Source organism: Somniosus microcephalus, chromosome 13 (genome assembly GCF_052327205.1).
Source record: "Somniosus microcephalus isolate GS21.2 chromosome 13, FLI_Smic_1.0, whole genome shotgun sequence".
NCBI classification, from domain to species: Eukaryota; Metazoa; Chordata; class Chondrichthyes; order Squaliformes; family Somniosidae; genus Somniosus; species Somniosus microcephalus.
In genome coordinates this window covers 154,896,682-154,912,839 of record NC_140999.1, presented here as the reverse complement: position 1 = coordinate 154,912,839, position 16,158 = coordinate 154,896,682, and the positions used below count along the sequence as shown (strand labels likewise).

Here is a 16,158-nt window from a genome sequence, read left to right as displayed (position 1 = left end):
CCCTCCAGTATCTTGACCAAATGGCCATTATTTTTAAGGCTAGTGTACAGGCTATTAGATCACAGGAAAGAAATAGCCAAGTCAGATCCTGTCGTATCCAAACACGCACATTCTTTCAGCAAGGGTCGATCAGCAGCAGGACACAGCGGAGAGGCTTTACAGCTAAAAGGTAAAATGATGGAGTGTGTCCTGGATTGAGGACAACATGGGAAAACCCGACATTTCAGCAGAACAACTGGGAATCTGGCAGGAAGACACCACACAGGCAACACAGACAGAAATAAGAATCTCAATTATCATGGTGACTCACCGTTGGAAGATATACGGGAGTAATTACGAGAGAAAAACTAAAACTTAAAAAAAAAAAAAAATTATATGCAGCCAAAATCAGCGCACAAAATCAACGTGAATCTTGAGAGACACAAACAACTTGAGATTTTTTTGAAAAACAATCACGCCAGTTTGCATTTTGAGGAGGTGGGGGTGATCAGCAACGCAATTAGAAAAATGTAAAAATCCATAAAATTTCCATCAACCTGTATAAAAACTGAAAAATACAGAACATTTCATGCATACCCACAAAAAGGATCATTTCATAGTTTGGATACTTAAGGAGTACAAACCCAAACAATTGTGCGCATTTACAGAGGGGGTAGTGGCATGCCTCTGAAAGGCTTCAATAGAGCAGTAAGAGCACATTGGTATGTTTAGGAGGAACCTGAACAGCACAGTTGAGCATTAGCATCATGTCAAAGCACCACAAGAGTAAAATTCAGTTAATAACAAGTTGGAACTGTTGGCAGGTGGATACAGAAGACGAAACCCACTCATAGCAAGAGACAGCTGTTTCATTAGTTATTTAGGTAACTGAAACATAGATAGCTATACTAATATGAACACTGAGGTTATAAATACTAGAAATATGAGCACTGAAACTTGTCATAGAATGTTACAACATAGAAACAAGTCATGTAAGTCTGCACCAATGCTTTTGTCCACATAAGCCACCTAATTGAATCCCACTCTTTTGCCTGCACTTAAACTCAATGACCTGGAGCTTCCGCTAGGTTATGCTGGGATTTTCAGCGCAATTCACCTGAAATCAGCCAAACCATCGCAAGAGACCGAGGAATTTCAAGCGCAAATCGAGTTTCCGCGATCTTCTGCGCTGGAAGCAGGCTCCGCCCACAAAACTGGCAATGCCCCCAAATCGTATTAATCACTATGGCGAGTTTCCAGTAATTGCGCCCTTTTGCGGGCCTTCGAGGAGACTCTTAAAATTAAGCTATTTTTTTTCCAGGCGGAAGGACACCTCTTAAAAACTTTTAAATAATAAAAAAAATCCTTAATTTACTCAGAAACTGACTACTGTACACCAATGAAACTAGTAAATTGTTCGGTATAGTTTTTGAAGTCATTTTCAATTATTTTAAAATCGGGTTACGCACAGGTGGCAGACTAGACATTGATAAATGCTCATTTTTTGTGCTATACCCATTTTCAGCTATAATTAATAAAATTGCACTAGGTTACCACTCATAAATATAGCAAGGAATATTTAAAAATTACATCCCGAAACACTGCCTGATCGAGCTGGTTCATGGCTGATTTTACGTTCTATGATATGCAAATGAATGAATGGAATCGAGAGCAAAAAAAACACTTCTGAAAACTAACGCAATTTGCACCCGGATCACCAATTGTGCCAATGTGGAAACTCTTGGCCAATATTCTTGTTTTTCAAGCAACTAATTACCTTGAAATAATGGACTCTGTTGCAACACTGTCTGTGGCAGAGAATTCCACATTCTAACCACATTCTGTGACTAATACCCCAAGCAATGTCATAATTTCAACTATTAACTCACCTTTAGCAGCAACAGGAAAACAACTTGACACATCCATGGGACTACTGCTGTGTAAAATATGACTACTTATTATGTCCGTGGAAGTTTAGTGCACCAAACCCAAAGTTGACGAACAAACGGAAGCCCAAATCTTTGAACACAGTTGAACAAAATCTAAGACCTCAGCATTGTTATGCCATAAAGCAGGGATTTGCAAACTGCAGCCCCTGCGCCCAAAGCCTCAGCAATCAGCTCCACGCCTACACAACTCAGTCCTATTTGGGCATCTACTTTTTATTCCTTGGATTTATCTTTGGTAAATTTTCTGGGCCTTACAAATGGCTGTTTGTAGCACTCTCCCTTAAAATCAGAAAACCAACATCCATTAGTGTGAAGTCAGGCAACTTCAGTGGTTAAATATGTTCCAATTAGAACTAAAACAGTCACCATAAAAAAACAATTCTTAATCTTCACCAAGTGAATGTTCAAGAAGAACAAATTCGCTTGGACTTGGGAAAAAATAGACTCAGTTGGGACATTAGAGCGAGACTCTGGCTGGTCCAATAGTTCCTGTCGACATAAATGATCCCACGCCACGACTCGAAGAGCAGGGAGCCGAGTGTCCTGGCCAACATGCTTCCCTCAACTTACACCAAAGAAAGATTAGCTGGTATTACATCTCATGGTTGTGCACAAAGTGCCTGTCATGTTGGTCTCCGTAACAACTGCGACTGTATTTCAAAGCAATTCATTGTAAATGGGACACGAGAGAGGTGATAAGACATTATATAAATACAAGTTCTCATTGCATGGACTGAGCCTCTGAAAATCATGACGGAGCCTACGAAAGAGATCAATCCACATGCCTTATACTGGAGAAATGCTCATCTATTGCAAGTCTTCTTTTACCCTACACTTGTAAATGGATTGCTCAAATAACTACTGACCTAAAAGATATGTAGTAACCTTTATATGTTATCAAATCATTTAAAGATTCTGAAATTTCTTGTTCACAGGTGGCTATCTACTATATACTATGCTTGTTCTTTCTCAAGTTAATGCACATTTTAGCTCATTTCAGGAAACACTCCTTTACTAATGCAACAATGTATAATGTCTCACTCTACCAACTAGCTAAATTGACCTTTGACCACAGGACTGATGACATTTTAATGGCCTTGCTCTCGTCCAGCCGAGTCTCTGTACATTTTACTGCAGTATTGCAGAAAGCCAAAAAAGACCTGAATCTCCGACATCGGATTACTCAGCCAGCTTCTGAGTTTTGTTGTCATTTTGATGGGTTACAACACCATTCACGTGTGGGTGCAAACAGGCACGCAGGCTTGAGTGGGACTGAGTAAATTCTTTGGTTTTACACATACACGAAAAAGTTTAAACATTTCTGCATCTGTGATTAAGAATATTTTAGACCGATTTCCCCCACCGAGTCACTGTCAACTTATTTAACATATTTACCAATCAAAAGAAAGCAAATGAATGCTGTGCTGCATTCTTCTGACAGACTGCTCTTTAGGGTTGGAGGTGCAGATTCACACCCTTCATTCCATCTCCACACATGGGCTTCTGATCCTAGCTATGTTGTCGCAGGACTGTAGTGAGCAAGACCAGGTATTTTCTCCCTCGCTCTTCTTGCTCCCATCCTGATGCTCTTCCCCAGGAAGGGTGTGGAAGTGTGACACCCCAGATAGCGGTTAGCACTATTGCCTCACAGCGCCAGGGACCCGGGTTCGAATCCAGCCTCGGGCGACTGTCTGTGTGGAGTTTGCTCTTTCTCCCCGTGTTTGCGTGGGTTTCCTCCGGGTGCTCCGGTTTCCTCCCACAGTCCAAAGATGTGCGAGTTAGGTTGATGGCTATGATAAATTGACCCTTAGTGTTAGGGGGATTAAATACGTGGGGTTACGGGGATAGGGTGGGATATGTGTCGGTGTAGGCTCGATGGGCTGAAATGGTCTCTATCTGCACTGTGGGGTTTGTGTGTGATTTCTGTGAACCCCGGAGCAGCGAGTTTCACAATGCGTTGTCAGGCCTGACACCAGGAAACCTCTTTGCCCAGATGGCTAGGGATGACACAAGGTGTAGGGGGACACAATAAATGCATGGAAAGAAAATATGTTTTTTGGGGCTGTGCCTCCTGCCAGTTGAGTCCATTACCAACAGCTCTGCCACTCTTCATACAATGCAGATTCAAGTCTCAGCCAGTCTGGGAAATTCCTTTAAGTGGAAATAAGAACATAAGAAATAGGAGCAGGAGTCGGCCATTTGGCCCTTCGAGCCTACTCCACCATTCAATAAGATCATGGCCGATCTTCTACCTCATCTCCATATCCCTTGATTCCCTTAATATTCAAAAATCTATCGATCTCTGTCTTGAATATACTCAACGACTGAGCCTCCACAGCCCTCTGGGGTAGAGAATTCCAAAGACAGTAAGACATCTTTACTCTTGTACTCAAATCCTCTTGTATTAAAGGCCAACATACCATTCGCTTTCCTAATTGCTTGCTGTACCTGCATGTTAACTTTCAGTGATTCGTGTACAAGGACACCCAGGTCCCTCTGAACACCAACATTTCCCCAACATCACCAAACATCACAGTGCAGTGCACATTAAATCCTTATTATTTGCCCCATCACATAACCCAAAAGACCTAACTGGTTTGAACTTTACAACATGCTCTTTTCAGGTAATTCTCCAATATAACACTTGCACATTTGATGTTCAATCGTTGCAATCTCTGCATAAAATCAGGACAGTAACTTTATGCGCAGACGGGATTGGTTCTTCCATCATGTGCATAGAGAAAAACAAAAAAACGGAATGAGAAAGCGCTTTTGAAAGCCATTATATCTCCTCCTTCTACAGACCGAGTGCAATTTGTCCTGTTGTGGTACTTGATTTCTGCAGATAAAACTTGAAATGATAAAGCTTTGTGAAATTTCTCCTCAACCAGATCACCAAAGCAACATTCCAGCAATGAATTCATCCCCGACTACAAATGACAGAAAATATAAAATTAAAACAGTGTATTAGTGCATGTTTTTGTCACCTTTCAAAGCAGTTTGGCTCAAATTTCATATTCCTAAGAACGGCAAACTAACGATAAGGGGTGAAAAACTGCCAATAAAAACAAATGCAATCAAATCACTTGAATTTTTAAAAAAATTGTGTTTGTTTCTATTTTCCCACAAACTCAATTCAAAATAAGATTAAACACAAATAAAAAGTACATACTTCACAATCGTTTGATTAAACGTAACTGAAAAAGTCTGGTGTCTAAATACCTTCATAAAACATTTTGACTTGGAGACCTGGCACTTCTCTCAAATCTTGGGCTTACTGTTGATATTTTCCTCCCAGAAATATCACTGCTAGTTGAAAGGAGCGATCAATACACCTGTGCCAGCAACTCCCAAGATACTGCAGCCCGAGAGCGGACATGGTGCAAATTTTCCCAGGAAGCATCAGCTGTTTCCACCACCTTTCAGGCAGTGCATTTCAGATCACAACAACTCACTGCATCAAGACATTTCTCCACATCTCCCCTCTGGTTCGTTTGCCAACTATCTTCAATCAGTGAGCTCTGGTTACCGACCCTCCTGCCAGTGGAACCAGTTTCTCCTTATTTACTCAAATCCTTCAGAACTGTGAACACCTCTAGTAAATCTCCCATTGACCGACTCTGCTCTAAGGAGTACAACCCAGCTTCCCTCGTAGCTGCACATAACTGAGGTTCCTCATCACTGGTATTATTATGGTAAATATCCTCTACAGCCTCTCCAAGGCCTTGAGAGCTTTCCTAAAGTGTGATGTCCAGAATTGGACACAATACTCCAGCAGAAGCCTGATTTATGAAGGTTTAGCAAGAGAGAGAGAAAACTGTTTTTCAACATTTTAGAGGCTCCGCCATGAAAAAAACACAGATTAAGTGTTGTTTAGGATCAGCTTCCCCGCTCTCCACTTTTCCTCACAATATCTGTTCACAAGGGATTGGATTGGAGCTACAGCTGGCTGTGGTCTGACAGAGAGAGCTGGACCTGGGAGTGATTATGACTGGTAGGAGGCAGGTGCCTTGGAGTCTGGGAATACTTGGTAGATTATGGTCTGGGGCCTAGGAACAGAGAGTGAAATGAGAGACCTGGAAGGATAAAGGTGGGTAAAGAGAGAAATGGGCTGGCACATTGGGGTGGGGACGGGCAAAACACTCGTAGGGGGAGTTTGAAAACTGGGAAGATGAAAGAAACTCGGCAGTGGGGGGGGGGGGGGGGGGTTCGGAACACAGTGGAATTGGGTGCACTCGGACATGGAAGCATTGGGGCAAATTCACTGGAAGCACACTTGGCTGTGAAAGCACTCACAGAAAGGGGGGGCAAGTACTAACCATTGATGAATATGATGGTCTTGTCTCACGGTTTTTTGGGACCTTGATATGTAGAGTCTAACACTGGGTGCTGTCCAACAGCCAGGCCCAAATACTGGCCCAGATATGGGCACGAGCAGACTCAGGAACAGGGCACAAGTACTGACCTGGTGCACAATGGAGGTGCCACATCACAGCATGGCAGTCTGCACTGACAGCAAGAAACAGTGGGCAATTTGCATTGCAAAAAAAAAAAACAGCTCATGAAGCAGTCTTTAGATGGGGAGCAGATCAGAGGTGCCAGAATGGAGGGATCCTGAGTGAAATGTGGCCGCTACCTCGGTTTGGAGCACCAGGGAGATCGAATGTCACCGCAGCAAAATTCTTTTTAAATTGTCAAATGCCATCCTTCTGCAAGCTTGCTCAAGAAACGTGCAAAAGAAAAATTAGCCTCTTGTGCTCCTCTCGCTAATGGCAAATTCACCAAGTCTCCCTTTTTAGCCATTCACTTGTTTCACACCCACCCTTCAAGGCTGCTTCACGGTAAAAGCACATCAGCTCTCAACCTCTGGATATAGCAACGCAGCTGGAACTGGTAAGACAGTTCAATAAAGCAAAGAACTGCCAGCGAGAACGTAGCCTGAGCTACTGAAATGGTTCATGACACCCTGCACGAGGCACTCCCCCATTCAGTCTACTACCTTCTGTCATCAAATATTCAATCAGCTACTGGTGGTGCTTGGAGACGGACACGGATACATGTATATAATTTAGAGAACAGAGGTGTCGGAATACAGAATGGGAATGGAGGAGTCCACTGGTGTGTTTTGTGTTCATTGTGGTTTGTATTGGAGTTTAATTTTTAAAATAGTTTCTTATTGAATAATGTCCATTAATTATATTGGAACTGTTCCAAATAGGACTATTTTGTCTTTACTGAAGAAATGCTGCAACAGGTAAAGGGAGTTGCAGTCTCCAAGGAAATAAGCTTTCCACCTCCTTAATATTTGTGTAAATCTTTATTACTGCTACAGAGCTCATAAACAACGTACAAGATTTACCCATCAATTGTATCTCATTAACACCAAATAGAAATGCCATGGTCTAATTTTATTCAAAGTTCTTAACTAAAATGTATATTTGTCCTATTAAACAGCGCAAATATAACAGAAAGGTGCATCAATAATAAATACTTACTGAAATAAAGCAAACCAATGGCAACCCGTGGGCTGGTTCTGATTGTCAGCTATTATAATCCAGGGTTAAACATGACAATTATCACCTCCCCCCGCAAAGAGTAATTTCTCTCAACAATATTTTACTTTGTGATTGAGACTATCCCACTCAGTGGTGGCTTTGCCTGTATGTTGTTGACAAACTGTGGTTGTATTTGCTGTATTGCAATTATATGGGTCTATGGAGCAGGTAATTGGAGACAGGTGGCCTGTGAAGTGACAGGAGCCAAAATGAATGACATTATTACTGATCTGATACAGACATTGATGAACACAGGAAATGCAGGATTGAGAAAAAGTGGATCATTAATTGTAATAGATGTTTGAGATGACGGCTGCAATATTCAAAGCAGCCTCTGAAATACTGGCAAAAAAAAAAAATCTACTCTTGAATACCTTGTCTCCTATATTCTCAACCCTTCCCTCATGGTTAGTTTATTTTGGTTGGTTTGTGCTCCATATAAACTGCATACTTTCAGGTACCTGTGATATTAAAGGAATATTACACAGAACAGCTGAAAAAATGATTCATTTGTTTCTTTAGTAGCAATAGATCGAATAGACCACAAAAGGTAGTTGCTTGTAATACATCAGAGAGTTCTTTTGTTTCAGTTTACGAAACGTGGGTTGTAAACAAAAAGTCGATTCGTTTTCAAAGTCAATGAAGAATATTTTTTCAGCTACAAAAGTCAATGTAAACAATGGCTACAATGGCCTTAAGCAACACACACACACACACACACACACACAAAGGTATTACAGTAGATTCTATTTTGTTAGTTTAAATAAAAGTTTATGCATCAAACCTACAACTTTATAGCCATTTGAAAATCACTGATTTGGGGTCATGATTTAAGCTCAACGCTTGCTTGGCTAATTGAAGCTTTAATAACTCAAGGCAATAATTCATTTTACGGGTTGTGAGCAAATGGGAACACAAAAAAGAAATGTGCTGAAGGCGCAGCCTGACTAAAGCACGGTATAAGTTCAGCAAGGCCAGAGTTCCTCAGGGCAGTGTCCTAGGCCCAACCATCTTCAGCTGTTTCATCAATGACCTTCCCTCCATCATAAGGTCAGAAGTGGGGATGTTCGCTGATGATTGCACACTGTTCAGCACCATTCGAGACTCGTCAGATACTGATGCAGTCCGTGTCCATATGCAGCAAGACCTGGACAACATTCAGACTTGGGCTGACGTGTGGTGCGAATGTTACTTGCCACTTAAGTGCCAGGCAATGACCATCTCCAACAAGCGAGACTCTAACCATCTCCCCTTGACATTCAATGGCATTACCATTGCTGAATCCCCCACTATCAACATCCTGGGGGTTACCATTGATCAGAAACTGAACTGGACCAGCCATATAAATACTGTGGCTACAAGAGCAGGCCAGAGGCTGGGAATTCTGCGGCGAGTGTCTCACCTCCTGACTCCCCAAAGCCTTTCCACCATCTACAAGGCACAAGTCAGGAGTGTGATGGAATACTCTCCACTTGCCTGGATGAGTGCAGCTCCAACAACACTCAAGAAGCTCGACACCATTCAGGATAAAGCATCCCGCTTGATTGGCACTCCATCCACCACCTTCAACATTCACTCCCTCCACCACCGGTGCACTGTGGCTGCAGTGTGTACCATCTACAAGATGCACTGCAGCAACTCGCCAAAGCTCCTTCAACAGCACCTTCCAAACCCGCGACCTCTACCACTTAGGACAAGGGCAGCAGACGCATGGGAACATCACCATCTACAAGTTCCCCTCCAAGCCACACACCATCCTGACTTGGACCTGTATCACCGTTCCTTCACTGTCGCTGGGCCAAAATCCTGGAACTCCCTTCCTAACAGCATTGTGCGTGTACCTACACCATATGGACTGCAGCGGTTCAAGAAAGTGGCTCACCACCATCTTCTCAAGGGCAATTAGGGATGGGCACTAAATGCAGGCCTAGCCAGCGACGCCCACATCCCATCAATGAATAAAAAAGACAGCCTCAAGCTTCGGCAATATAGCTCAGCATTCTGTTCACTTTGTTGATACAATGTACACTCATGGCAAAGTAGCAAGTGTTTAGTTTACCATCACTCCCACATTTCTTTCAGCCTCTTTCCCAAGGTGTTTCCGCACTACTCATTGGGTAAGTGTGCATTCATTTAGATTAGAAACAGTCAGAGCACCAGCGCTAACCAGAGCGCTGCACTCAATACATCTCCCCAGTTACACATCACTCTTGTAACTTATCTATTATTTCCTATCTTACAACCAATTCCTTAATCATTGCCAGGTCTTGCCATGGAGATTCACTGCCGTGAGCTTGCGTGGCAACTTTCTGTCGAGCATACAGGGCCAAAAGTCAGTGGAGGAGGTTCTATTATAATATGAGCATACGAAAATGAAGGAAAAGACCAGCTGGTCCATCGAGCCTATTTGATATGGTCATAATGAAACATGCACACCATGACCCCCACCTGCCCGCAATCTTCTCCATCAACCAACCATGCAATCTCCTGGGACAGGCAAATAAAGAGGGGAAAAAATGGGACAATTTAAGAAAATCTCGAGAAATTTCTCTCCAACTCTTAAAAAGGTGACCAAGCAAGTTTCAGGAAGTCATGGTGACTGGGAGACACATCTCCCCAATTATCCTAGAACAGGGTGTTGTCAGCCACACTCAGGAACTTGTTGAGCTCCCTTTCGAATGGTGGCAGCTCGAGTTGGCAACTTGTTCCATATAATGACGAAACTGAAAATAATTATCTCCTGGCATCTAATCTAGTTCTATACTTACATAATCTTGTGTTTTGGGCAGTTTTAATCATGCTTTCAAGATATGCAAGAGGTATGTTGCCGCACAAGGCAAAGTGAGTTCAAGCTGCCTTGGATAGCCTGAAGGTCTTTTATGGGATCCCTCCTCCATATGACGAGAGGAAACGGATTGTTGTACCAGCAGCCCTGAAGATTGTGCATTTGAAGCCAACTGGTAAGTTTGCTCTTCTTGGTCGCCTTGCTCATGAAGTTGGCTGGAAATACCAGGCAGTTACGGCCACTCTTGGAGAAGCGTAAAGAAAAAGCCAAGCTTCACTATGAGAAAAAGAAAGTTTTGAAACTGAAGAAAATTGCTTAGATTTTCTTAGTACAACATCCAGGTTCTCCTGCTGCGAAAATATGTTCGTGATTCCACTTGTCCAACTATCAATCTTGGTAGGAATAACGGGGGAAAGCATTGCTGTTCTCTAAACTACTTTTGAACATTTTCCCCACTCGGTGGATCTTTGGGTTTTCACTGACTTGGAATTTATTTATATATTTATTTATATAGTGCACGTCTAAGGTTCTTATGATTGCGGTTTAAACTCTGACCAATCAACTTTCTGCTTTTATTTTTTATTGGACTGGAGGTAAATTTCAGTTTACTGAGCAAACTGCAATAATGAGAGCTAAAGAGCGATAAATTAATCTTCACTGGAAGAGCTATATTAGCCCGGATTTTGCATTAAGAATAATGTTGAGGATAACAGTGCTCACCGTTATTAAGAAGTAAAGCGGACAGCAACTTCCAGCTTCCGCACGTGCACAGTTAAACGCGGAAATCAGAAAGTTGCTGTCCGTTTTGCCCTGCTCCTTCAGAAGCTTCGCTACACCGGTACCTTGCCGAGAGAGTCGGCATTCAAACACATGAAGGCCATGAAGTTGCCAAACACATGAAGGACGTGAAGTTGCCAAACACATGAAGGACGTGAAGTTGTGGTACTTTGCCACTAACCACAGCAGAAAAAGTTAGGGCTTTTCCATTCAGGTGTAAGTGAATTTTTAACAACGCGGGAAGCCTTAATTACAGCCAAACAACCTCTCTGGCACGGAAAATTTATTTCTACAAGTGTGGAGTCTCATTCCATCAGATTTTAATTATTGTTGGAGATTTTAAAAAGAAATTTTTAAATCTCTTTTTTATCTCTCTCTAATTCCATCTATCTTCCCATCTCGTTATTTTGCTTTCTGTACATGATTTTACACTGAATTAAATATTTTAACTTACACTTTCTGGTTTAGACTCTGTGTGTCTCAGTGAGGATTCTTCAATCTGACTGGTTGAAGAGTCAAGCTGTTGCTTTCCCTGTTCACACAGGTCCCAGATCCCCTGTAGGAGGGTGCCATGTGTATCAGACTCCTGATGACCACAAGTTGACATGCAAAAGCCCAAGAAAAGTCTGTGGAGAGCTGCAAGCGTAATGAATGGCAAGCACCTTACATTTACCACTGACCTTAAAATCCAGGCCATTAAAGCATAGAAAAATTGGAAAACTTTGCCAGGATCAACAAAGTTCCATTTTAGTACTTGCTACAAACCAGTTTGCTTGCAAACCTTTTACACAGTAAATCTCCTGCAGCATTACTCAGAAGTAGCTTGGGTATGGAATGTAGTGTTCTGTATGTGTTACACCATGTTCTGTCAAGCGGATGGCAATGCGTGTTTCTGATCAAGGTCCTGTGGCTGTCTCATGTGGGCTTCATCCATCAAGGTGGCGATAGGAACTGGGGATGGATTCGGGCCTGCAAGGCTCAGGTTGGACTGATGCACTTTCTGTTTTCCAGACAGCAAATAGCTGTGAGTTGGGGTTCTTCACAACTACTGTATCTTGCGCACCCTTCTCGGAGACATCTAGTTTGAGGGACAACGTCAAGAGGTTTGTGCACCACCTAGAAGAGCTCTGTAGTACTTGGGCTGGGTTGCTTTCACCTTTTCTCTGCGTTTCCGTTATTCTCATTCTGTGTGTTTCTCGGTTTTCTTTCTCTCAGAGTTGGCTAGTCTCACCTTCCTCCGCTTCTTCGCACTAATCCATTCTTTTGTCACCATTACTCTTTTCTGTGCTTCAATTCCTTTTTGTCTATCTGTTACTGTCACTCTTTCTCTGCTTCACTCTCATTGCTCCTTGCGCTTTCTTTTACTTAAGTGATATCAGATAAAAAATCTTTTTCTTTTGGTGACCTGCAAATGCTATTTTTTCCCTCCAGCAATCTCCCATGTTCAGCCAACCCCACATAAATGATCTGTGCATATAATGCAAAAGATGTTGCTCTCCGAAGAGCTCAGCCAGCTCTCGTATTTCACTCCATTTTGTACTGACGGAGATGAGGGATATTCTTAGAACGTCATTCAAAATATTTACTAAGAAATATCTTCACTCTTAGTCAGGACAAAAATGATTGGGGGAAAAAGATTGATGAATAGAAGGAAATTCAGCAACATATTAAAAGGGTGATCAGAAGGGTAAACAGTTACCTGCAAATGTGAACAACTGCAGTTGCAAAACTAATCCGTAAGCAATCCTTTCATTACCATAACAGGAAGAGGGACAAAACCATAAAAAAAATGCGAACAGGGCTAAATACTTCACACCAAATGATTGTTAACTCAAAGGAAGCAGCAGGTTAATGGAATGAAATGTGGGAGATGGGGGGAGAAAGAGTGCTAACTGGGGTATTCCGGAGATCAATATTGGGAGCCCTATTTTCTAATTTACATTGCTGACGAGCTCAAAATCTCAACGCAAACCGAATAAATTCATAGAATTTACCAAACTAGTCGGGGCAGTTGAAACGAAGATGGCTGTCAGGGACCTGTAGAATGAGTTCGATAAATGTCAGTGGTCAGAATATTGGCAGATAAAATGTAATGTTGGTAAGTGTAAAATATTGCATAAAGGGCAAAAAAAATGCAGGTCAATCATAAGTACTCCTTGAATGGTATCAAAATGATGTGGATGAAGTTTAAAGAGATCTAGCATTATTAGTAAACTTGACATGTTTATTGCAGCTCAGCAGTGTTGGAACAAGGTGAATAGGATACTTACGAACTATCCTGATAAAATAGTTAAAACAGCAAAGTACAGGTCAGAGGGAGTCATGCTTAAACTGTACAGTGCGTCACACCGATTCTGGTCACCAAGCTGCAAGCCAGACATTTTAACCTTGGAAGCAGAGAAGAACCACAAGACTGATTCCGAGCAACAACTGGACAAACGTGGGCTATTTAGTCTTGAAAGTGGAGGTGACAGAGGTGCACAAGATAATAATTGGCACAGAAAGCATAAATTCAGAACATTACTTCAAATTAAACTGTTGACAGTAAGCCAAGGGGCCACATGCTCAAATTGGCAAAAAGCATAGCATAATTTAATTTTCTTTGGGCAGAGTCTGGGTCAAGGAATAAAAAAACCTGGAATCATTGAACTGAATGCCATGATGGGGACACCGTAGCTTGGACCTCCCCCAGGATGTATGAGTTCGGCTTGCCTCAAAAGACTTGATCAAAACATATTGATATTGTTGGGCCTGGCTCTTGCCTCTGAATCGTAAGGTTGTGGGTTCACGTGAGCACATAATCTAGGCTTCCACTTCAGTGCAGTGCTGAGGGAGTGCTGCACCGTTGGCAGTGCTGTCTTTCGGATGAGACGTTAAACCTAGTCCCCGACTATCCTCTCAGGTGGACATTAAAGATCTACTTCGAAGAGCAGGGGAGCACTCCTTGTGCCCTGGCTAATATTTATCCTTCAACCAAAATCACTGACACAGATTATCTGGTCATTATCTCATGGCTGTCTGTGGGACCATGGAGTAGGTAAACTGGCTGGCACATTTCCCTACATTACAGAAGTAACTACAATTCAAAAGTACTTCATTGGCTGTAAAGCGCTTTAGACATTCTGCGGTCATGAAAGACACTATGTAAATGCAAGCTCTTTCGTTCTAATCAACGATGTGGAGTCCTACATCTGTATAATTACTATTTTAAATATCTTGTCTAGAGCATGAGTCAGACTTTAACATTTATCCACAACAAAATTTGATATGCTATACCACGATTCATGTACTTCACTTTCCCTCACACACTTCTACCATATCCCCCATCTTACAAAGCAGTAACACAGGAGATCCAGCCATCATATGCTATTAATATTTAAGCACACACAATAATTACAGAAAAAATAAAATCCACCATTAAATTAGCCATGTGATAGTGTAAGGCTGAGCCAGAGTACTCATTTGTTGTCCCACCGTACACTGAAGTTCAACCCATTACAGGAATGTGAGAAACTTTAGCCAATAAGCAGGTGTGGCAATAACCCAACACGAGAGCAGCTTGGCTGCTCACATCAGTCACAGATCATTATTGGATGCTTATCTCTTACGTAAAGGGTCACCTCACCAATTACACACAATTTCACTTCAGAAACCCAATCTCTCCTCTTACTTTTAAATGACAATTTTACAACAGGGCTCTGTTTACAGCTGTCACTAACCGTGATAACCCAAATTCACAGAAAGTGAACGCATTGAACAGATTGCCAAGGGAACCAATTCATGCAAATAGTGGGGAAAATTTTATGGAAGAAATGGATAAATGCGTGAAGGAAAATGCAATTGTGGGGCATCCACTTTTGAGACTGGGCAGATGGACTACAGTCTTGTACTTTCCTAAGCCTGTATCTACCAGGCTACAGAAACTTGATTTTTTTTTTTAATTCTTAAGCATTATGCAGACACCAGTCCAGTTTTTGGAATTAAGCCTAAACTCTGAAAGCCACATTATGACTCTTAACTAGTCCTGATCAGTATGGCTTCAAAACCTGAAAAAAAAGAGGCAAGGGTCAAACTATGAGTCTCAAACAAAATAAATTAATGTCAATCTTTTACATATCTAAAAAAGGTAGAATCAGATTAAATGCAATCGGCTGCAAGGTATCATGACACATTTCGCTAACGCTGGTAAATGACAAGTTGATGTCACAAATCTGAAAGCGTCTTGTCAACAAGGTTTTAAATAGCGGAAGTGAAAAAGGGAACTCTCAACACGCGAGGGAAGGCCTTATCCTCGCCGAGTTATGGGTAGCTCTGGTGCCCTGCAGTTAAGACTAGTGCCAGTCAAAGCCGTGCCTGAGTGAGGCAGGAATGCGCCAAGTGGGCAGGTTAATATATTTGGAGTCACGATATCCACCAAGTCTCTCCTTCCCTCACACAGCCGAACCAGGAAACTCACCCAGGGCCACCTCGCAGGCTTTGCGGAGCTGCGAATGGTGAGTTTTCTTCACGTCCTTGTCGGTTAGGATCTTCTCAAGCGCTCGAGTCAGAAACATGTTTTTCGTCTTGCTGCCCTCGTGCATGGCTTTCCGGCTGACGAAAGCGCGGAGACGGCGGCGGCCGACGAACTCCTCCTATTGCTCAGGCGCCGCCATGTTGGCCAGGCAGCACGTGATGCGCTGACCCCTGACCCCGCCCTTGTCATCATGGAAAAAGTGAGGCCCGTTGGAGAATCTCCACAGTCACTGACACCACCGCTTGTTTCCCCATCCCACACCAGGCAGCGCGATAAATGCATCCTCTGCCCATCGCCAGTCTGCACTAAGAATGAAGCCGAACTGTTTTCCACACGCAACGGGAAACATTGTCACAACTGAACCATTCAACTGTCACTTGGTTTCAGTGAGATGCCCCGATTATTTTGAATATTTTGTTCAACTGTTTCCCCGTGCCTCACTTATTAAAAACAAATACAATTCATATTTGCGGAGATTTGCAATCATGATTTTTTCCCCTTACATCTGCGCACACTTCCTGTCTGCACAATTTCAGGACTTATTATTATTGCACTTTTTGCATCCACTTTTTCCCATTATAAATTCCCACGTCCACTTTT

At 42.4% G+C, this 16,158-nt stretch overlaps 1 protein-coding gene across 1 annotated transcript in view; it reads right to left on the bottom strand.

Moving 5' to 3' along the window:
• Positions 1-15,733, bottom strand: part of LOC147108684 (brefeldin A-inhibited guanine nucleotide-exchange protein 2-like) — a 103,055-nt gene extending 87,322 nt beyond the window's left edge. Inside the window, exon 1 of the mRNA XM_086005397.1 lies at positions 15,502-15,733. Within this exon, the coding sequence (XP_085861523.1) occupies positions 15,502-15,625 (124 nt within the window). The 5' untranslated portion in view covers positions 15,626-15,733. The remainder of the gene's footprint in view (positions 1-15,501) is intronic.
• Positions 15,734-16,158: the final 425 nt, after the last annotated feature.